This window comes from Ascidiella aspersa, chromosome 5 (assembly GCF_963924565.1).
Source record: "Ascidiella aspersa chromosome 5, kaAscAspe10.2, whole genome shotgun sequence".
Classification (NCBI taxonomy): Eukaryota; Metazoa; Chordata; class Ascidiacea; order Phlebobranchia; family Ascidiidae; genus Ascidiella; species Ascidiella aspersa.
In genome coordinates, this window is record NC_139451.1 from 1,484,431 (window position 1) to 1,507,862 (window position 23,432).

The 23,432-nt window shown below is 32.9% G+C and overlaps 1 protein-coding gene across 1 annotated transcript; it reads left to right on the plus strand.

Moving 5' to 3' along the window:
* The first annotated feature begins 4,041 nt into the window (after window positions 1–4,041).
* LOC146141427 (outer dynein arm-docking complex subunit 3-like) lies at window positions 4,042–21,572 on the plus strand. Its single transcript, XM_083390111.1, has 13 exons — window positions 4,042–4,129; window positions 6,260–6,464; window positions 7,479–7,652; window positions 8,280–8,367; window positions 10,468–10,620; window positions 11,912–12,067; window positions 12,173–12,223; window positions 13,000–13,148; window positions 13,845–13,912; window positions 16,354–16,568; window positions 18,324–18,473; window positions 20,418–20,534; window positions 21,417–21,572. The coding sequence occupies exons 1-13, from the start codon at window positions 4,042–4,044 to the stop codon at window positions 21,570–21,572; spliced, it is 1,770 nt and encodes a 589-aa protein (XP_083246237.1).
* The last annotated feature ends 1,860 nt before the right edge of the window (window positions 21,573–23,432 follow it).

Sequence of the window (23,432 nt, forward strand, 5' to 3'; positions counted from 1 at the left end):
AGCTTACCCATTTTTCGATGAAAAAAATTGGGTTTTAGCATCCCGCCAAGTTATGCAAAATAATAGTTTAATAATTATTAATAAAGGTATATAAACTAAAACGTTATTTGGATTTTATTTTCATATAATTCTTCCTAGGTATATAAAAAAATCGGGTATCGGGTATCGGTTGATAAAATTGTAAAAAATCGGGTATCAGTATCGGTCCAAAAAAGTGATATCGGTCGATCTCCATTGCGACATCTTGCAACACTCGATAAGTGATTTACTTTAACCACCAAAGCTACATTTGTAAGAATATCAACGTACTCCGACCTCCCACTATTATTTTAAGATTGGTTCGAAACAAAAAATAAAACTTGACTTAGAACATGGAAACACTTCGTTTAAAACTCACGCCAACTGAAAAAACGATTACCAAAAATATCGAATCGGAGCTAATACCCGATACCAAGTTTTAGTATCGGTACTTGCCCGATAATATCGGATCGGAGCCGATACACGATACCAAGTTGTAGTATCGGTACTCGTCCGATAATATCGGTTTGGAGCCGATACACGATACCAAGTGGTAGTATCGCTACTCGTCCGATAATATCGGATCGGAGCCGATACCCGATACCAAATTGTGGTATCGTTACTTGTCCGATAATAGAGTTGTATCGTCGCCGATCCGATATCAAATTAATTGATTGTACGAAGCTGTTTTGGACCAAAAGAATATTATAAAAAAACTAAAATTGCAATTTATGGAGAAATCCCATGTTAATACAGAATTAAGCGGTTCAAGAAAGCCGAATAATTATTTTTTGTCAATCTAACTCAAAAATAACGTAATGGTATCGCATCGGTAAAAAAACAAACCCTACCTAGTTTTGTTAATCTAATCTGAATAATGACGTAATCGGTATCGTATCGGACGATATAGCAAGGCAAAAACTATCGTGCATAAAAATAAACCCAAAAGTATAACATATCTAGCGGCAAAATACCAGCACTGTAACCTCCTAACACAAACCACAACATCTGCTTGATTGCATTTTGCTTTTTGCTTAACGGAAATTTACAGACAAACTGTGACGTCATGGAAATTTACCAACTCTTGAAGCGGCAGAATACAAATGATTCGCTCAAAGAGCTATAATATTAAGCTATGAAAAATATTCGGCGTTGATTAAAATCAAACATACACAATATACAATAAAAGGCAATGCCGTCCTAGATTTTTTAGCTAAATGTATTTTTTTAGCGTTTTTCGCATATTTCAATTTGATTTTACTACGTTTTTATTCGTTTTAATGAATTTTAGCCCCAAATCGCATGCTATTGCATCTTGTGTCGTTTGAACTATTTTCGCACCGAAAACGATGTAATGTTTTTTTTTTACCGGAATGTACAGAAATCAGAAAATGACGTCACAAAATGACGTCTAAAACAACTTTTGGCGTTTTTCGCAAACTTCTATTCGTTTTTTTTTCATGTTATTGTCCGTTTTAATGTAATTTAGCGCAAAAACGCCATGCAAGTTATTGCATCTTGCGTTGTGTGAACTTATAAACATTGCAATGCACATTTTCTGATCAATTAGACCAGTGGTTCCCAACACGTTTTTAAGGCGACAAATACAAAGATTGCGTTGAAAACAAACTGCATTACAAAAGCAGTTACTTTTTCCGAAAATAAGTTTATTAAATCACTAATGAGATAGTTGTGCTCGCTTGCTCTCAGTGAGTTTTCGAAATCGTTATTTTGCTTGAGCATATAGAGTCACGCATGTCAGCTCTAACTTTCAGCCGGTTTCGCTGTTTAGTGTTCTTATTTTGTGATTATGATTTCCAGTTTTGTGAAAAGATACAATATGCCTGAAAAACAAGCGACCCCCCAAAATAATCAGGCGACCCAAGTTTGGGTCGCGACCCATGCGTTGGCAACCACTGAATTAGACTATGAATGGCGGTATTTCGAGCAATATGCGAATGTGCTGCTAATTTCTTTTTTATGCTGCGCAGCACGTAATCCAATAAATTTAACGTTTTGACGATTTTAACCAAATAAACGTATTTTTTCGCGGTTCGCTCGAATAGACTGGATTTCAGTTTCACCTTTGCGTTCGCTCGAGAACAACAGGTGTTTTTCGATTTTTCCAAAATCGTTAAACATAAGCAAAAAGAAAAAAAATTATACTAACCATTATGAAGTCAAAACACAAAATAAAAGCATACTAAATAGTAATTACCAAAAGTAGATTCGGCAAAAAAATCCAATAAATCTTTAATAATATACAACCCAACCGAACATAAAACACTAGTACAACAAATCCGAAAAATCTTTAATCAGAAGAAAAACACTAAATATGATAATAACCATTATAAATCCGCTGTAACAAGCAACAAGTAAAACACTAAAATGCAAATTCTCCCAAAAAAACTAACAATTTTCTCATAAGAAAAAAAAACTCAACAATAACCATTATAAAATCCGCCATGACATTGTTGTTTTTAATTTCAAGGCAACAAGTAAATTAAAAAAAAGTCAATCAGCTAAAAAAATCCGACACACAATTCAAACCCGTCCTAAATAAAAAACTGTCTGTTTTTGAAAGCTTCAAAAATGAAACAATAAAGGAATTAAGTGTGACGTCATACCGGGGCCACGACACATCCAGCTGCAAGGTCGGGTACGTCATAATCGCGCCTCTTTGTGACGTAGACAGAACGGTAAAACATCGCGGCAACCACGTGTCAGGATTCCTGGGGACGGAAAAATACTTGGTCAAGAAAGGCGATTAAAAGTAGGGTTGCCATATATTGGGCTTTAAAATCTGGTTTGTTTTCTTGTGGTCATTTGGGTCATAAAGATGTGTCATAGTGTGACGTCACAAAACGTGTAAGTTAAATTGTCCCCATTTAAATTCTCATAAAAATTTGCGATTATATATTTGACATTCAGATATCTTAAAAAAAATGTACCAAAATTTTGTAAATTGATTAAAGTTTATTCTAGTTTATATTTAAGTATAATTTCTAGTATTTGTGAATTCCGAAAAAAACGTCTAGTTATCCAAGTCTGTCTCGTATATAGCGATAGCATTTTAAGGTTGTTAAAGATATATTATTGGCACACTTGGATATTTTTTCCAAAATGTCAATAATTTAACAATAATTACTTATTTATATCCCGTCATTGTGTTTTACTGACATACAACACAGATTCATTAAAAACTTAAAGCTGGAAATGACCAAATTACTTCACAGCTTTAACAATTTGTAAACAAGATAAACAAAAAATATTTAAAACAACAAAGCTTTTTTGCAAATTTTGGTCTAAATAAATTTAAAGAATTCAACAGTATAAGGCCTATTTACCACGTATTTCAGATCTACGTATGGCATTTATGGTAAAGGGGTAAATTAGATTTTACCAATTTTTTCTAAAGCTTTCATGCACAAAAATCAAAACAACCCAAACCTTACCACTTAATTAAAAACCAAAAATTGTGCTAAAAATTTAAGTTTAAAGCACATTAAATTTGCTGGAAACTAAGAAAATAACCTTTAGAAAGTAAATTTCAAATAAACTTACAGTTCACGGCTTGAATTGACCTTCATTTCTCACGTTTTGACCTTGGCAAGCCGCAGCAAACATTTTGCTGCATAACTAACTTCTGCAAAAAAATTATATGAGCTCAGTGTCACGTAACAAGCAGCATTGTCAACCAAATTTAATTTATCAACAATAAACATAAAAATCATTTAATAAAACATAAATTAGGTTGAAATAAACCAAAATACTGGGAATTTAGTTTATAAAATTACACAGTTTGATGAAATTAATTAAATTTAACAAGCTTCATGGAAAAAAACGTTAAACAAACAAAAAAATAACAATTTTAACTTTACAGTAAGAACTGCCTTCTTTACCAGTTCGTTTATGACATCACAGAACCGACAATTACGTCACTGAAGAAAGATTAAAGTTGGCAGAAAATAATTATTTTTTGCTGAATTTATTTTGTTTTCAAAGCTGTACAAGCAAGATAAAATGTTTGGAGTCGGACGAGGTAAGAATTTACAGGAAGCGGGCGACCCGGGCGCCTGGACAGTCTATGACCAAATAGAAGAAGCCAGAGGTACCGTAGCAAAGTTTAAGTAGCAGTTTACAAAATAAAGCAAAGTTGGAAAATGCGTGGAAATATAAAATATTAGGGGAATATTTTAGGTAAATTGGGCAATTTTATTGGTACTTTTTGCAAGACTATAATGGTACTTAACATTGCATTATTTTGACTAGTAAGAATTCCCGAATAGGCCTATTTAACATTTTATTACGATTCCCGACATTTTAAAAAAAATATCACGATCTGATGCTGATATAAAAGTAGTTTCTATTCACAAGCAAGCAAAATAGATGAAATTGAAACGTTCCAAGGTAATTTTTTCCATTGTATTCGACCAAAATTTTCATTACATGAGATTAGACAGAATTTTGTTAAGAGGTTAAGTTACCTCTAATTGTGAACTTACTTCCCAATAAGATTTACCTTTCAAGGTGGAATCGCCTTTAAACAAAATTATCGCGTTCCGACCTCCCAAATGACGTCATCACTATTCGCAAACAAGCGAACCTAGCTAAAACAGAAACTTTTAACCAGGGAGTCGAACCGGAACCGAACCGGAACTTTATGAACCGGTTTTGGTCCAAATTTTTGCGAACCGTAACCGAACCTGAACCGTTTTATGTAAGATTTTAAGGAGCCGAACCGGAACTGAACCGAATAATTTGAAAGTACCTGAACCTTAACCGAACCCGAACCTGTAAACAAAAGCGGTTCGCTCCAGCATGACGCCACAACTTCTATTTTACAGAGTCAAGTTACGTCATGTTCGAAATTTTATAAAAAAAATATGAATATTGAATAAATAAAACGTAGATTTTTTAATTTTTAGATATTCCAATAATCAGTTGCTGTTTTTTTAATACGTCACGTAACTTAGATTAAATGACTTACAATTCAAAGATAATTCTCTACATTTATCGACCCACATTTTTAGATTTAACGCAACTCAATTATATTGTATCCAAACCCGAACTTTATGAACCGGTTTCGAAATAACGATGGTTGAACCGGAGCTGAACCGGATTCCGAAAAAAATATTTGAACCCGAACCGAACCTGAACCGGAAAAGTCAAACGGTTCGACTCCCTGCTTTTAAATGCCTTTTTGCCAGATTTTTAGATCACATTTTGTTAAGTTCAGCTACCTTTAGTTTTTGACCTACTATTATGAATAAAATACATTTAAAGGTAAAAATCGCTCGATTTCTGCATTAATTTAAGGGTGGCATCACTGCCATATTAGCGGAACTTCTTAGCAATTAGCACATTATTAGATTTCTTTAAAACTAAATAAGGTATTTACTGAAGTGTGCTGAGTGTGTTTACTTGATAGCGTTCGTAACAATAAGCTTGTGTTACGTCACACAGGAAAGTTTTAGTGCTTGAAAAGCATCCTATTTACCAAGTTTTTTTTAACTATAAATGACTTTGTTTTTAACTTTTTTTCAATTTATCAAATGTTATAGACAGCTCTTGCTGCATTTGCAACAACCCACCGTTTCTTTAAAAGTTATTATTCATCTATTTTATTGAAACCATTTTTACTTCGAGCGCGTGTCACTTTATTGTAACAATGTGCTTTTATGACGTCGGCAAATTGACCATGAAGCAAAGAGACAAAATAGTTTAGGTAATAAATAAGTTAACCAAATAAAAATAAATTAACCAAAATAGCCAAGTTAAAAGCGGTTAAACAAATTTGCTGTAATTTTTACCAAATTAAACTTTGACAAGTTTTACTGCAGTATCATTTTGCAGCTCTTCGTAACAATGCGCTGGTATGACGTCATACAGACAGCTGCTCATGAGGCAAAGATAAAAAAAAAATTTAGATAAATTTTGCCACATTTTTGACAAATTTTAAGGATGTTTAAACTTCGAACAAGCTTTTCTATCCAGTATAAACTCTATAGGGATTCGTAACAATACGTTAAGTTAAAAATAATTAAACAAAATTTGCTGCATTTTTTTACAAATTTTAAGGATTTTTTAAACTTTTTCAAAAACTTTTTTTAAACAGCTAAAATGTTATTGCTCAAAAAACATCTTAAATCGCAGTTTTTTTAAAGATTTTTTTAACAAGTTTTAATGCAGTATCACTCTTTAGCGCTAGGTAACAATGCCCTTTTATGACGTCACACAGGCAAGTTGACCCTGAAGCGACGCGACCAGGAAGCGTACTACGCTTTCTCGCAGCAGAAGATTAAAGAGAACGAGCAACTGATCGCGTCACTTCGCGGAGAGATAAAAGAGAAGCAGATTCTTCAGAAGCGCAGCCTCAACGCGGATGAATATGTGATCAGGGAGGGATTCAAGAAGAACAGGGAGAGTCAGCTGGCAATGCAAAGGTGGGGTTGGGGGGTTAAAAAGGGGGTTCAGCTGAAAAAGGCGTTGTTTCGAACTATAATAAATACAATAAAAAATCTGTTTGTTTTGTTTTTTATTTTTGTTTTTGGACGATTTTTTGGTTTTTGAGCTATTTTTTTCGTTTTTACACCAGCTGGCCACGCAAAAGTGTGGTTGGGGGGTTAAAAAAGGATCCAGCAAAAAACTGCATTCAATTTTAATAAATATATGAAATTTAATAAAAATATGAAAGTTTAATTTAATTTTTGTTTATACAAAACTTCGTATTAGGACTACATTGTTTTATTAGCTATCCATGCAAAGGTGGGGTTTGGGGGTTAATAAAGGAGGTCCGGCTAAAAAGCTGAATTCTTCCGAATTATTTCGAATAAATTCTACATTCAAAATTTCGTCTTTGTACTATTTTATTGTTTTTTTGAACTATTTTTTCGTTTTAAAACCATCTAGCCATGCAAAGGGGAGCTTAGGGGTAGGCGCCGGTCAAACTAGTGCGCCCAAATGTCGGCACCCAAACAGCCGATACCAGACCGACGGCCCTTCGGTCATCCCATACCCTCTCCTTTTAGTGTCCGTAGTTATTTCGGCCATTTAGGTCGTATTCGGATGAATTTAGGACTAATTTCGACAGGTTTATGTCTTGTTCAAATGACTAAGTTATTATTCTGAGGCGAAACTAAACTAAGCTTACCATCCCAGATACAGATCACACAGATATTAAACGGAGCGGACACAAGCTCGTATGTTTTTTTGCTTATTTTAATTTTGGGCGATTTTTTTTTTGTTTTTTAACAATTTTTTCATTTTTGGAGTCTTAAATTTAGTTTTTTTGAATTTCTCTAAAGTAGACTTTTGTTATTTTACACTAATCTTGTTAAACCTCCTATACATCTATACTAAACCAAGCTTTCCCAGATACACAGTTGAGAGCCCCGGCATATTTGTATTGAAAAAGAAACACGGCCACAGGGCACCTAAACCTCCCATATACATCCCAGATACACAGTTGAGAACGCGCTTACTGAGAAGTACGAGCACGTGTTTGACAAGGCTGGCCAACTGAACATGGCTCGCCACTCCAAGGACGCCAGGGCTAAGAAGTGGCAGCAATTACTTCTTACTCTGAGGGACCTCAAGTGCGCTGCCAGGACCAATGACGAGGATAAGTCAAGGTGCCTTCATTGTGACGTACTGATGTAAATGAGTCAGTTTAAAATGTTCAATTTGAGTCATTTGCAATATAACTTAAGTACATTTTCAATTTTACTTAAGTACATTTACAATATAACTTAAGTACATTTGCAATTTTACTTAAGTACATTTACAATATAACTTAAGTACATTTACAATTTTACTTAAGTACATTTACAATATAACTAAGGTCCCAGGCGTAACAAAAATGGCTACTTTACCATATTTATTTGCGAGGGACAAGTTTTAAACATTTATAAACAAACGACCAAAGAAATTCGAAATAAGTCGACCTTTTTAACGCAAAGTATTTCGAATATCAAAGGTTGTACTGAAGAAAATAAATGAAGATTTATTCTAAACGTTCCCGAAGGTTACAACATTTTGAACGTTTCGAATAAGTCTTTAATTATTTTCAAAATCAGATTTATTCAAAACGTTAAAAATGCCACCTACTTCTGTAAAGGCTTTGATATCATTTTTACGTTTAACTACAACCTCCAGCCATTATGCTCGAAAATTTGACCTTTATAACCCAAAATAGGTTGAGTAATAAACAAAACAGCACATAAAGCGACATTTTAGTTTCAATTTGTGCTTGAATTCAGCCAGCGAGTTCGAATCCTGACAACGTCACTCGATAAAATGCTGATGAAATGCGGGACTGCCAGGTTTATACAGAAGACGTACAAACAGGTGGGTGATGAATTACTAGTGACAAACTTTAAGTTTTCACCAATCTACAGCGAGCCTGCTTCAACTAAGGTGAGAGTTCCGAAGGTCGTTGGTTCGAATCCCGCACTCGACAAGGGTCATTTTTTTTGTGTGTGGACCTTTATTAAGTGTTGTGTGTAGTTCTTGTGACCTCTACCTAATTGAACGCATGTTTGCAGATTTAAACAACTAGATTATTCTAGCTTTTCGGAGCAAATACGGCTTATTTGTAGTTCCAATCTAATTCGAACTTTACCAAAAATTTACTTTGTTCAACGGCATTTTCATTCTATCAATCGAATCAACGAGCTTAAATTATTATTTTTTTATTTTTACAGTCTGAAAAGCATAGACTATGCTAACAAAGCACTAATTTTAGCACACAAATATATACTATTCACGTTATTTTGAGAATACTTCGAGATTAAATAAATTCATTGGAATAAATAAATGTACGTTCAAATTCCAGTTTATATTCTGTTTTTTAAGAATTAAGTAGTTTTAATTCTAATATGATTGTAAAACCAAAATAAATCTATAAAGTTGCAAGTCAAGCGTATTTATGAAAATCTGCTTTGATATGGTATAAAGCAATTGTAAGCAGTATAGGCACTTTTGCCTTAAACTAACTTTATCGTTCCAGTTTAAACGGTTTGTTGAAGTTTTTTTGGATACAAAAATAATTCTAACAAAAAAATGTCCAAAACATATTCTCTTGAATTTCTTGCTATTTCTTATTACATAGTTGATTCAGCTTTCCAGTACTATATATTCTTAACTATGCCGAAAAAAAAGTATAAAATGATAAAAAAAAAATTTATCGTTAACCGACGGCGCAACTGACAGCTTTCCATGGCGCACCGGTTAAAAAACGCTGTTTTATGAGTGGTACGGGCGCTAACATAAAATTTAATGTTTTCTAGAGCCTAAAATTCTACGACTTTGCCAAAAAATTATATTTTGGTGCTTTTAAAACCAAAAAAAACTGTTAAAAATCAGCAAATCCGTCCAGTTGAGATAGAATTTTTGATTTTTAAAGATGGTACGCGCCCCAGGTGCAAAAAATGAGGAAAAAAAATTAAGGCGTACCGCATGTGCATGTGTGCCCGCAAGATGCAGGTTCGACACATTCTCAGTTTTGCATAAATCCAAACTGGCCGAGTTTATACTAAATACTTAAGTTTAGTTTCTAGAAGTTAATTTAAAATCTTTTCAATTAGGAACGTTTCGCAAAACTTTTTAATAAAATGGCAAAAAAGTATAAGAAGTTATAAAAGTTAAAGGGTAAGTTTAAAAGTTGGGGGTTAAACATGAGATGAAGTACACAATATGACCAGAAGCTAGCCAGCACACAAAATTTTTGAAGAAATTTTAACGGCAAAATAAATATACTTGTCGTGGTTTAAAAAAAATTCACCACAGCGATAAGAATGCTCTAAATTTTCCAATTTAAAAAAATATTAAAATTTAAAAAAAGTATTACTATAAATTCAATGTTAATATTCGACATAATTTCCAAGAAACAATATTTTGCTTATCAGGAGAACAAATAATTCGTGTATTTTTTAATCATACCTTTCCAACGATGCCACAAATGACCTAGTTAAATTGGAGGCTTTTGTCGTCGATAACCGATACTAATATTATCGCGGTAATTTTTAAACGCCTGTCCTTTGCCCAATTCAATTTGCAATCAGGCGAAATTTTTACCAAAACACTTTTACAAACCTTATAATGCCATTGAAAGAAGAATTAAAAAATGTAAATGTTAAAAATATTTCATAAATACGTACCTACTTCTGTGTGGGCTTTGATATTTATTCTACGTCCAACTACAACCTCCAGCCATTATTTCAAGATTCAATTAATACGTTCACAAAGTGCTACCCACTTCTGTATGTTATTGAATTTATTGTACGTCTAACTATAACCTCCAGCCATTATCTTAAGATTTCGAAACGTTATAACACTACCTACTACTGTATGGGCTTTGATATTTAATCTACGTCTAATTAGGCCAACTGATTTCCTAGGCACATAACGTGTAAATTATAAAGACACAGTCAAAATACGGCTTTCCAGATCTTGTTCCACCTTGAGCGCGACGGTTTGACCCTCCCAGGTCGATTGGATCAGCTTGAGTCGAGCTTGCAAAGTTTGAGGCATGAGAACCAGGTCCTTGTTCAAATACAAGCTGATGCTAAGAGCGCATACGATCTCACTAAGGCCGAGAAGGTTAGTGCTTCGGGGACTATTCGTCGAAGTTAATTGTTTAGGTAGAGAAATGGCAAAAAAGGTAGAAAAACAAGTTTTTTTGGTAACAAAAGTTAGGAAAAAGGGACTTTTGTAAAAGTAGTAAAGAGTACCTTTTTATCAAAAAAAAGTTAGAAAAGAGGGTACTTTTGTGAAAAAAGTAGATATTAGGGTATCTTTTGTAAAATGGTAGAAAAGAAGAAAAAAAGAAGGTAGAAAAGAAGGTACTTTTGTGAAAAAGGTAGAAAAAATGGTACGGTACTTTTATGAAAAAAGTAGGTATTAGGGTAGTTTTTGCAAAAAGGTAGAAAACCAGGTACTTTGCCGAAAGTAGAATAGATGTTATTTATGGACTAATCATTAAAATTATTTGCAGAAAAATTGATCTTAAGACTGTTTATGAAAACAGGTATGAAACTAAAAATAATTTCTTGAATTTTTACAGAAATATATATTTTGCCTTGTAAATATAGGCATCATCAGTTTCCGTACAAAAAGCAAACATCTATTAAAAGAAAATGACAATGACAAATCAGAATTAAGCTGTTAAATATGTATACATATATTGGTTTAAATGTTTTTTTGTCTGCGGGAAATTCTTTACTTCTGAAAATGTTTCAACTTGTAAAAAAGAAGGCATTTAGTAAAAAAAAAGATAAAAAAGAGGGTATTTTTGTAAAACAAGTTTAGAATTTTTTGTTTTTTAAGAGCAAAAAAGAGGGTATGTTTGTAAAATAAAATTTTACCTTATTTGGATGAAGAAGATACATGCTTCAGCCTTTGTACTTGTTTTGTAATATAGCTATGGAGCGCTGAGTGTGTTTTTGTTACAATTAATTAATCTGAAACGTAATAAATGTATATATAACGCAGGGGTTAATTATATTTTTAGTCCACGCCACCTTGAAACAATGTATTCCCCCATCTTATAAAATATTGTAAGTCATTCCACCACAAAAAAGTAGTTGAAAGCGAGCAAAACTAAATATTAATTAAAGGAAACAAGGTTTCTTCCCAGAGAATCCCTTTCGTTCCCTTGCCAAGCTATCACGCCCCCAGAACCCCCGGGTTAGAGCCTCAAGCATTATCAGTTCATCAATCCATACTTTTAAGGTTAACACTTAAAAAAAAAACAACACTACACTACGCGGTATAAAAATTCGATTTGTCACAACAAAAAGTAAAATTTTACCAAAGTATAACGCCGCCCATACCAGGTTCACGGGTTGTTCACCCATTGATGACGTAATATGTGACGTAATGTGTGATGTAGGAGCAACTTGAGACAGGAATCCTACGTTCGAAGCGGTCACGTGACACAACTCTTGCTCAGACGCGAAGAAAGTTCAAAAAGTTGAACCGAAGAAGTCAGGAGAGAGATTATAAGCCTAAGAAGAAAATTCTGCAGAAAACTGAAGTAGAACATAAGGTTTGTGTGTTTGTGTGTTTGTGTGTGTGTGTGTGTGTGTGTATGCATGTTAGTTTGCGTGTGTTTGTTTGTGTTTGTGTGTTTGTTTGTGTTTTTGTAACAAAGGATTATAAGCCTAAGAAGAAAAGTCTGCAAAAAACTGAAGTAGAACATAAGGTTTGTGTGTGTGTTTGTGTTTGTGTGTGTCTGTTTGTGTGTGTGTTTGTGTGTGTGTGTGTATGCTTGTTAGTTTGCGTGTGTTTGTTTGTGTTTGTGTGTTTGTTTGTGTGTTTATACAAGGGATTAAAAAGCCTAAGAAGAAAAGTCTGCAGAAGACTGAAGTCGAACATAAGGTTTATTTGTGTATGTGTTTGTTTTGTTGTCTTATGTATAAGTGCGTGTTTTTTTAAAACTCAAAGTTTGTGTGTAGATGTATGTGTTTGTGTGTGTGTTTGTTTGTGTGTTTGTGTATGTGTGTGTGTGTGTGTGTGTGTGTCTGTGGTCGTGTGTTTGTCTTTGCGTATGTGTGTGTGTGTTTTGTAAATCTGTAGATCTATATGTTTGTCCTAGTGTATGTGTGTGTGTGTGTGTGTATGTGTGTGTGTTTGTTTGTGTGTGCGTTTGTGCGTGTTGTGTGTGTCTAATGTACTTGTCATTGTATGTTTTTAATTTTGTTTCTGTGGTTCATATTGTTCTTTAGCTTTGGTATTAGTGTTTGTGTGTGTTTTAAATCTGAAAGTTATTGTGTAATTCTACGTGTTTGTGTTTTTCTGTCTATGTTTCTGTTTTTTTATTTGTGTATGTCATAAAAAAATTGTTTATGTGTTTTTAAATCCATGTGTTTGTGTATAAAAACTAAAAAAAAGCATTTTTTACAAATAAATCAGGTCATCTATCATAACGAAAAACGCCTTAATGCAAAAACCTAAATGACGTCACGCATTATGACGTAGAGCGCGAAACGTCATTTCAAGGGCAAGCAGTTCTGGGCGAAGGTTCGTGTGTTTTGGGCCTTGAAGCGAGAAATGGACAACTTACAACAGAAGATGTGCGTTCATGAGCCTGAGAGTATCGCAGCTATATTCAAGAAGCAGATTGAGAGGTCGGTGGTTCGAATCCCGGCTCCGGTGGTCGGCGGTATTAACTGGTTTAAGAGAGTTTTTAAAAAGCATTTCTGGCGCTTTCTCTTTCTATTCGGAACTTTTTTAGTTTTGCGTTTGAATTTTTAGCAGATTATATTATTTTATGACGTCAAAGGATTGCGTCATCTGAAATAACGACTTGCGTGATGACTTCATACGTTATTTTTACCAAAAGACTTGGCTTGAACTTCCAAAATCATTTGTTTACAACATTGAACGTTACCGAGTATTTGGGAATGTTTAGAATTCAATATTTCCTCTGTTGGTTTATACAAAGCCTCCTTCTACTCTTTTATAATCTCTTCGCGTGCCATTAGATAAATCAAAATAATTTCCCGACAAATGTTCAGTTTATTTTGTTGTTTATAGTTACATTACAGTAAAGCATAAAAGGAAAATTGAGTATTTAGAATGCCGCAATCTATTTAACATAAAACGTTGGTAAGCACCGCATTGGGAATTTGTCCGATAATATCGGATCGGAGCCGATACCCGATACCCGATACCATGTGATATCGGCATTGAATTCAAATGACTATTTGTACATTTTTAGTTATCAAATAACGGAATAAAATATCGTGTTTTTGTATCGGAATTAAATGTCAAGTATCGGACATTTTTAGTTATATTTTAATCGCATGTTTTATACTTGGCAGAAACACTCATCTTCATAAACTTGTCGACGTTTTGCGCGAGAAGAAATCAAACTTTGACGTAACAGACTGTAAGTGTGACGTAACAAAAAAGCAGCTGTGTTGTAAAAGTGACACAAGTGCGTCGTCTAGCGGTTATAAAAATTTGACTTTTTGTCAAATATATTGTTATGACCACGTCGGTTAAAAACAACCCGAGTCCGAGTCCGGCCCAGACTCTACAGCCTATATTTCACCAATTTACGCAACTAAACTAAGGTGGATATTCAGCAATCCACTCATAAAAGTGTCAATTTATCCATTCTTAATAAACGGTTGGAAAATATTCCATTATGTGCAATTCCGCCTTTAAAATTTCCCGTTTTTGAGTACTCTGACATTTTGGTATGGTTTGCCTTGAAAAACTATTATTTTAGAAATATTAAATTTATAACTTCGGGGCTCGGTACTTGACGAAGTCGGTTAATTTTGAGTCAGACTCTAAAAAACAGGTTTAATTGCGAAAAGGTTGGCTATAGTAAGCGGCTTCACCTTAACGTCAACCCCCTTCGAGTTAACGCAACCTACTTCTGTACGTGCTTCAAAAAAACTTCAGACGTTTAAAAATGTTGACAGAGGTGACAATAAAAAGGGACATAGCAAAATTACTTTTCTCAAATAAACTTTAGATAGCAAGAAATTAGTAGACTAAAAATGGCAGATAAACAATATTAGTTTTTGTAATCTAGGGATACATTATTAGCACTCGACTGAGTCAGTTAATTTAGCTGACGTCGGTGATTTAATTGCGAAATATGGTTGGCTATTGTAAGTGAACTCACTTTGACGTAAATCCTCTCGGGTAAATGCTGTACGTTGATAATGAATTTTAAAGCCAAAAAGTCTAGTAAATCAACATCATCAAAAAAAAAAAAAAAAAATTAAGACGTTTCGATACGAACTTGTACCATTTTCAGTTAATGTGACTGAAAATTACTTACAAAAGATGGGACGCAATTGTCATCAGTCAAAGACAAAAAGGTTAGGTAAATCGACATCATCTTGATAAAGACCTGTTATCAGTCTGAGTTAGCAGTGATCTATCTAAAATTTATAGAGCTCAGAATGGTAACAATTGCGTCCCAACTTCTATAAGTGATGCTTTGATTTACTTCACATTAACTGAAGATGATACAAGTTCATTATCAAGCTAAGATCCATGCATAGTGTACCCATTTACGATCTTACATAATTTTAAGTTAATGCTTATTGAAACGTCTTTATTAATATGATGTCGATATACTCGACAGTTTAGCTTGACATTCGTCATCAAGCTATCCGTGCACGAGATTAATAATAAATAGTTTAACCTAGTGCATAGTCTGCAAAACAACTTATTCCGGTGTGCATCTCGCTTGGTAGACGATCTGGTCCCAGTGAAGCAAAATCATCAGGAGCTGATACCTTTAAAATAACTTAAGTCCAAGTCAAGCCATTTTTAAAATAACTTAAGTCAAAGTCAAGCCATTTTTTAAATAACTTAAGTCCAAGTCAAGCCATTATTAAAATAACTTAAGTCAAAGTAAAGTTATTTGTGAAATGACTTAAGTCGAAGTCAAGTCATTTTTAAAATAACTTAAGTCAAAGTCAAACTATTTTTTAAATAACTTAAGTCCAAGTCAAGCCATTATTAAAATAACTTAAGTCAAAGTAAAGTTATTTGTGAAATAACTTAAGTCCAAGTCAAGCCATTTTTAAAATAACTTAAGTCAAAGTCAAGCCATTTTTTAAATAACTTAAGTCCAAGTCAAGCCATTATTAAAATAACTTAAGTCAAAGTAAAGTTATTTGTGAAATGACTTAAGTCGAAGTCAAGTCATTTGTAAAATAACTTAAGTCAAAGTCAAACTATTTTTAAAATAACTTAAGTCCTAGTCAAGCCATTTTTAAAATAACTTAAGTCAAAGTCAAGCCATTTTTAAAATAACTTAAGTCAAAGTCAAACTATTTTTAAAATAACTTAAGTCCAAGTCAAGCCATTTTTAAAATAACTTAAGTCAAAGTCAAACTATTTTTAAAATAACTTAAGTCAAAGTCAAACTATTTTTAAAATAACTTAAGTCAAAGTCAAGCCATTATTAAAATAACTTAAGTCAAAGTAAAGTTATTTGTGAAATGACTTAAGTCGAAGTCAAGTCATTTGTAAAATAACTTAAGTCAAAGTCAAACTATTTTTAAAATAACTTAAGTCCAAGTCAAGCCATTTTTAAAATAACTTAAGTCAAAGTCAAACTATTTTTAAAATAACTTAAGTCCAAGTCAAGCCATTTCTAAAATAACTTAAGTCAAAGTCAAACTATTTTTAAAATAACTTAAGTCCAAGTCAAGCCATTTTTAAAATAACTTAAGTCAAAGTCAAGCCATTTTTTAAATAACTTAAGTCCAAGTCAAGTCACTTGTGAAATAACTTGAGTCCCAGACAAGTTATTTTTGAAATTACCTTAAGTCCAAGTTAAGTCTTTCCGGTGTGCAGCTCGTATGTCGGACGATTTGGCCCATGTGAAGCAGAACCACCAGGAGTTGATCCAAGAGACTTCCACCAGATCCCGGTTCCTCCAGGACTCACAGGATACTTGGGAGCGGAGGAGGGATCGCGCCGAGGAAAGGCTCGAGAGGGCCAGGAACAATTTGCACATTGTGACGTCAGCAATTGGACACCTCCTCCAGAAAGTGGAAAACTGTGATTGGGTAGGACTTTTAAAAAAAAATTTTGGTATTTTTTTTTAATTTTTAATTTTTTTAGAAAAATTAGTACGTATTTTAATAAAATTTTATAGTGAAAAAAAATTAACTTGTATTTAATTTTTTGTCAAATAACAAATAAATTGTTTTTTAAATAGAGTTTGTTGTTTAAAAAAAATACTTATTTTGTTTTTGTTTAAAATTTTTTTTACATATTGTTTTATTTATTAATGAAATTTATTGGTAAAAAATAAATTAATTTAGGTTTTATTTTTTATTTCTTGAACGATGTAAACTAGCAAATTAAAAAAACTAGAAAAATTTTGGAATTTTTTTCCTTTCGAATAACAAAAGTAATTGGGTAGAACTAGAACTTGTTTTTGAAAAGTTGAGGATTTTAAATGAAATATTTGACTTTTAACATAAAATAAGTGTTTTAATGAAATTATTTGGTAAAAATTAGATTAATTTTATTTTATTTTTTTCAACAAATTATTATCTTTTACAGACTGTATCACAACATTTTAACTATTTTTGATATTCATAAATATAAATCGAGAGCGTTCTGCGAAACAATGATAAACTGACGTAATAAGAATATCAAAGCCCATACAGAAGTAGGTATCATTTTGAACGTTTTGAATAACTCTTTATTCATTTTCAACATCTCTATGTTGTCTTACTACAACCTCCAACCATTATGCTCCAAATGATAAACTGAATGCGCGAAATATTAAATGGAAGCAAGCGTTCTTTAGACCTTTCTTTTGTCTTGTTGGTCATTGTTGAAGTAAATAAATCGGTCATTTATAAGTTCTAGTCATTAATACAAAAACATATTTCGATATGAATCATTCGAGTTAAGAGACTGATGATGCCGGGTTGGGGAAATATATTTCTCTATCACAACTTATAAATGACTGATTCTGCACAACACTTCTTCTATTAAATTCCAAAAAAACAAAGCCGATTTTTATTATAAAAACGGACGAAAAGCAAAGAAACTGTAATTGCAATGATATTGTTCTGACCCCCATGACCTTGATCTGACCCCTATGACCTGATTCTGACGCCGGTGGCCTTGTTATGACCCCCTATGACAGTGGTTCTTAAACTTTTTTGAGCGCGACCCAAATCTGAGTTTATGAACATCTCACGACCCAAGCCTCAAACACCAAAAAATGTACTTTTTCTGACATGCATGAAATAAAAAAAGACACAGACAGCCAGATATAGTAACCTAGACAGTTCTATGAAACAATGATTGATTACAAACAAATGATTGGTTTAATTTAGTGTGATTGGTGAAACTGAATTTTTTCCTTTTTAAAATCATCGTGGCTTGTTGTGGTGACTAAAAGCTTACACCAGTATTAGCAGCTACTGTAGTTGGCTGCCATCAAAACGTTCATAAAACCACTTATGATGTAATAATCCAGGTTACAGATTTGAAACCACGTGAAAAGCTTATCATGCAATATTTCAGTTATGATTGAATTGATAATACTTGAAAAATGAAATAAAAAAGTTCGTTTGCGCAGGATTGAATCACCATTGCGCGACCCATTTTTTGACCCTGCGCGACCCATGTTTGGGTCGCGACCCATACTTTGAAAAACAATGACCTTGTTATGTTGACCTTGTTATGACCTCTATGACCTTGTTCTGATCCCTATGACCTTGTTCTGACCTTTATGACCTTGTCTTGACCTTCCAATGACCATCATCTGAACTCTGTGACCTTGATATGACCTTGCTTAGATCGCCCACGAGCTTCTCAAGAAACAAGTGAAACTCGAAACTCTGATGGACGGCCAGGAGGGGAAATCCCCCGACGTGATACAGGCGCTACAGAGATTTGGAGAAAGAATCGAGATTCTTCTCAATTGGATCGAAGCTAAGGAAAAAGAGGTAAAATTTGTTGCTGGTCCCGACAATAGTTATCAATAGGGGTTGATTTAATGCTGCCTTGAAACTGTTATTCAAAATTTAAAATTTTGGAAAAGGAGGAAAAACTTGTTACTCTAGGCAAGTGGTTTATAATAAGGATTAGGCTCAAGGATGCCGAGAGATATTTCAAATCCTTTCAGGTCGTTTTTTTGGTTATTTTCTGAGTTTCTTGTTACAGTTCTTTTATAATATTGATTCTTTTTATAATATTTTATTTTTAAATGAAGGTTTCCAGTCTATGGATAAAATATCCTGGGTTTCGTGTCTGTAAACAAGTTAAAAAAACATTTGTTGCGTTGTTCAGACGCGCAAATCGCCTGGTAGTTGAGGTTGTTTCAAAATTATTTCAGAACTAAGACTTTTGACGATTGAACGTAACATATACCCGTTGTGCACAGTTGATAAGATTGCTTTTCAATACGCCATTAAACAGTTTTAATTTGGCTATTGGCAGCAAACATCTAACTTCTAACCTTAGGCTTACAAAACCCATTTTATTGTGATCGCACCAAAAATAACTTTTATCCTTTTTATTATACTCTTTAAACTCATCAATTGAAATCTGTAGCTCGCTTTGCCGAGAAGTTTGCCCACTACTGCTTTATGCCTACGCCAAGCGTCTATTAAATATGTGTATTTAAAAATTAAGTAGCTGCATAGAGGCGAAATGTTTTTTTGCGGAGGCTGTAAGCAGACTTGGACAACTAGTTATATTTTAGCTTTTTAAAATTAGATTAGAATTAAAATTAGAGAATTTCAGTTTTTCCAAATTAGATTAGAATTAGAATTAGATCATTTTGAGTTTTCTGAAATTAGACTAGAACTAGAATTACCGAATTTGTAACAAAATGCATTTGAACTAGAATTTAAACTAGAATTACATTTGATTATTCACAATCAATAACATTCAAATCGGGAAGTATTTTAATAAGAATGTGAATGATAATTATGTGTGCGTGCTAATATTTAAGCCTTTTAACATAGCATATGCTTTTTAGACTGTGAAAATTCGGTTCCAACCAAAGAGTTTGAATTCAAGTTCTTTGTTTTGACTAAGAGACCAAAAATGCCGTTGGACAAAGTAGCGTATTTGGGAAAATCCGAATTAGATTAGAACTAGAATTAGAGCACACAAGTAATTTACAAATTAGATTAGAATTAGAATTAGCCGCATTTTGCTCCAATTCATTGAATTAGAAAACTAGAATTAACTAGTTGTCCAAGTCTGGCTGTAAGCCAAAAAGGTTTCGAAGCACTGACAAAATGCACAACTACCGCAAACCCACAGCATTAGTAAGGTGTATATCATCGTTTCAGATATACTTTGGTGCCGCTGAAATTTTTGCACTGAGCACCGATTTATGTTTTACCTTACTTTTCGTAGAATATCGAAATCCTTATTTTTTATTTATATTTTTTGAGAAAAGCTTTGTTATTACTTATATATTTTATTATAACCTTAGTGTTCATTGCCGACTCCGCTTAGCTAATAACCCCCGAGTTATTTTCATTTTTTTTTTGTTAAAAAAAAATTTTACACCAAAGTGAGTTTTTATTTTTTATTTTTTTTTTTACATTTTTTCTTACTTCGCTTAGCTGATAAAACCTCCGAGTTATTCCCAGGTTTGTGAGAATCTTTATTTTATTATTTTGTAATTTTTTATTTTTTTTATTTAAAATTATTTTTTACACCAAACCTTGATGTGAATTAATTCTTGATTTATTTTTTCATTTTTATTATTTTTAAACCCAAAACTTCGCGTTTATTATTTTTTAAATTTTTTTTTTTTTATTCTTTATTAAAAAAAAAATTACACCGAAAGTTAGTGTGTTTTTATATTTTTATTTTATATATTTGAATTTTTTCTTACTTCGCTTAGCTGATAACAACCGAGTTTTTCCCAGGTTTGCGAAGATCAACCAACTTCTTCATTTCACGAACTTCTCGCCACTGACGGCGCCCAAGATATGCTCGTCGTCATGGGTGGATGCGCTCCAATGAACACGAGGATCGTCATTCAGGTGTGACGTAACAATAAGATGGTTTCTAAAAGTAAAAATTATAATAAAATAAAATAATTTTTTTCGTTTTTTTCCGTTAATTATTTTGTTTTATTGTTTCAAAAAAGCAAAATTAAAATCGTCGATCAAATTTCGCTAATGAAATGTCAGGTTTTGACCAAGTGCAAGTTTTTTGTGCAATTTCGTTAAATATAAGAAAGTCGTAATATTCGCGACATATTTCTCTAAATCCGAAAAGTCTGAAAGCAGAAAAAGTCGATTTTAGAAATAAAAATAAAAAGTAAAAAATAAACAAACTTATCACACTACAAGAAAAAAGGTCAATCTTGCACTCTCGAGGTGTTTCAGTTTTCTACAAAAAACCCACTGATAATAATAATAATGTTTAAATAACTCATAAATTGATGTTTGGAATTAAAAGCTTTTAAATTGTAACGATCAGAGATTTACATTTGACCGCGACCAAAAAACTTAATATTTTTTTCACTTTTTATTTTAACGTAATGGAGCTCAACAACCGTTGTTGCAACATAAAAACATGAAATTAAGATTCGGCTTAACATGCCACAAACAAGCTTTGAAAAGAATGTTTTTAAATAGCCAAAGTTTCTTAAAAAAAGTAAAATTATATATTTCTTAAATTGAAGAAAAAAATTATAAAAGTTATCACCTTCGTTAAACATAAGCAAAAATCAACAATTAATAAATTTTGAGCTTTTAAATTTTTTAAAGTTTAACGCAAAAATAAACCAGAAAATAAATTAGGCAAAATATTCTAAACAAAAAAAAAATGGTAAAAAAAAAAGAAAATTAAAATCTTAAACTTTTGAAACCTTACCTCGTTCAAATCGAGTTGATTAACCCGTTATGACGTCACCACAGGATGACGAGGACATACTTCCGGCCGAGGACTTTCTGTGCGACGATGATGACGCAAACGACAAGTACCTCTCTCGTGACGTCATCAAATCGGCGCTCAAGCAGCTCAGTGACGTAGGCGTGAGAAAGCGTAGGAAACGACCAAAGGCAAAGAACTAAGAAATGAAAATAAAACAGCGAGACAACATTTGTGACGTCATTATTTGAAAAAAGGGGATTTGCGTGTGACGTAATAATTGGGACAAATTATAAGTTTGGGAGCTTTTTTGTTCTGGAAAACAGATTTTTAAGCAAAATTTGAATTTTAGAAAAACGACGAATAAAAGCCAAGAACTGACCAAAAAAAATAAATCAGCGATATGACATTTGTGACGTCATTATTGGGAAAAAGGGAGAGTGACGTAACTATACATTTAGGAGTTTTTTTATTGGGATGAATTCTAGGTTTAGGAGTTTTCTGTTTGCTCTGGAAAATTCGTTTTTAAGAAAAAAAATTTTAGAATCTTGGCAAAATGACGTCATTATTAAGAAAAAAATTATTTGTTTAGTAAGAATCAAAAATTTTAGTGAAAATGACGTCATCATTAGGAAAAACAATAATTGAAGTACATTTTGTAGGAAAAGAAAAAAATAGTGCACAACGAGATGGAACTGTGACGTCATTATTGAAAAATTATAGACAACATTTGTTACGTCATAATTAGGAAATATAGGATTTGCGGATGTTATTATTGGGACGAATTATAAGTTTAGGGAAATTTTTTGCTCTGAAAAAGTCTTTTTTCAAGGAAATTCGGCATTTTATTAAAAATGACGTCATATTTGGGGAAATTATTGAAGACTTTTTTTTCTAAACAGTAACTATTGCATTTCGAGACAACATTTGCGACGTCAGTATTGGGGAAAAAAAATAGGAATTTGCAGCATAATTAGGATTATAGTTGGTGTTAAATAAATTTTGATTATTACGAAATTAGGATTTGTTAGGAATGGCGTCATTGCATTGACGTCATCGTTGTGGGCAAATTATTGGGAATCGAGAAGGCAATTGTGACGTCAACTTATTTAGGAATGTTCAGAACGGAAACTAGGAATGTCTTAAAGTGAAAGAAAATAGTGATTTTACAATCCTAAGTAACTTTGAACGATAAAGCATATTTTGACACAACATAAAAACTGTTAAAAAGTCTTAAAATTGCACGACGGTCAGATCGCGATATCTGCAGCCACATTTTTTCGCGCAAATTATTTGGATTTTTAATTAATTGTGAAAACATTTTTATCAACCGAAAATATATTCAGCCCTGTTTTGAATTTCACATTCGCGCGATAATTCGACTGGCAACAAAAGTCTCTCTTCAATCAAATGTTGGTGACGCCAACCTATGACGTATTTTTGTGACGACATGCTTAAAACGAAATGCTATATCTGGTGACTGTTTGAAAGCGTTCGTATTTTAAGCTTAAACAATATGTTAGCGGTAGCCTAGTTATTTGCAAGTGGTTTCCGAACACACTGTATTTATGAGCAATAGTTCAAAGAAAAAGCGGCATAAATGCAACATATTGCAAGTAACTCGTTTTCCGTGAAGTTATTTGACTGAGTGAGTGAAATTTAAGTCAAGTCATTTATCCAAAATACCGATGTCAAGTAAAATGTATTTATGAAAAAAATTGAACAACAACAGCGATATCTTAAGTCAAGACAAGTTCTATGAAAACAGTGACAAAGTCAAGTCGTTGACTTAATCCATTAAAACACTGGTAATTACAAACCAATTGGCAAGATTGTTTCACCGGTAAAGGGCGCGCCACCTTACGACAGGGGTTCCCAACCTGTGGTACGCGAAGGTTTTTCAGGTGGTACGCGAGTAGCTTCTGTTTTTTTACAAAAACCCGGATTCACAACTTTATATTTTGTTTATCTGGTTTCGTTTACATAAAAAAAATTCCCTGAAGCCCATTCTTATTGTTACGTAACTATTTCAGTTGTTTCGAAACAATGCGATCTTCAAGATA

What these genes read in the sequence shown, in the direction of transcription:
- LOC146141427 (XM_083390111.1), top strand. Translation starts at nt 4,042, where the DNA reads ATGTTTGGAGTCGGACGAGGTAAGAATTTACAGGAAGCGGGCGACCCG. An exon ending in AAGTGGAAAACTGTGATTGG is followed by an intron (nt 16,569 to 18,323) that starts GTAGGACTTTTA and finishes GACCTTGCTTAG; the next exon opens with ATCGCCCACGAGCTTCTCAA. An exon ending in TCGAAGCTAAGGAAAAAGAG is followed by an intron (nt 18,474 to 20,417) that starts GTAAAATTTGTT and finishes AGTTTTTCCCAG; the next exon opens with GTTTGCGAAGATCAACCAAC.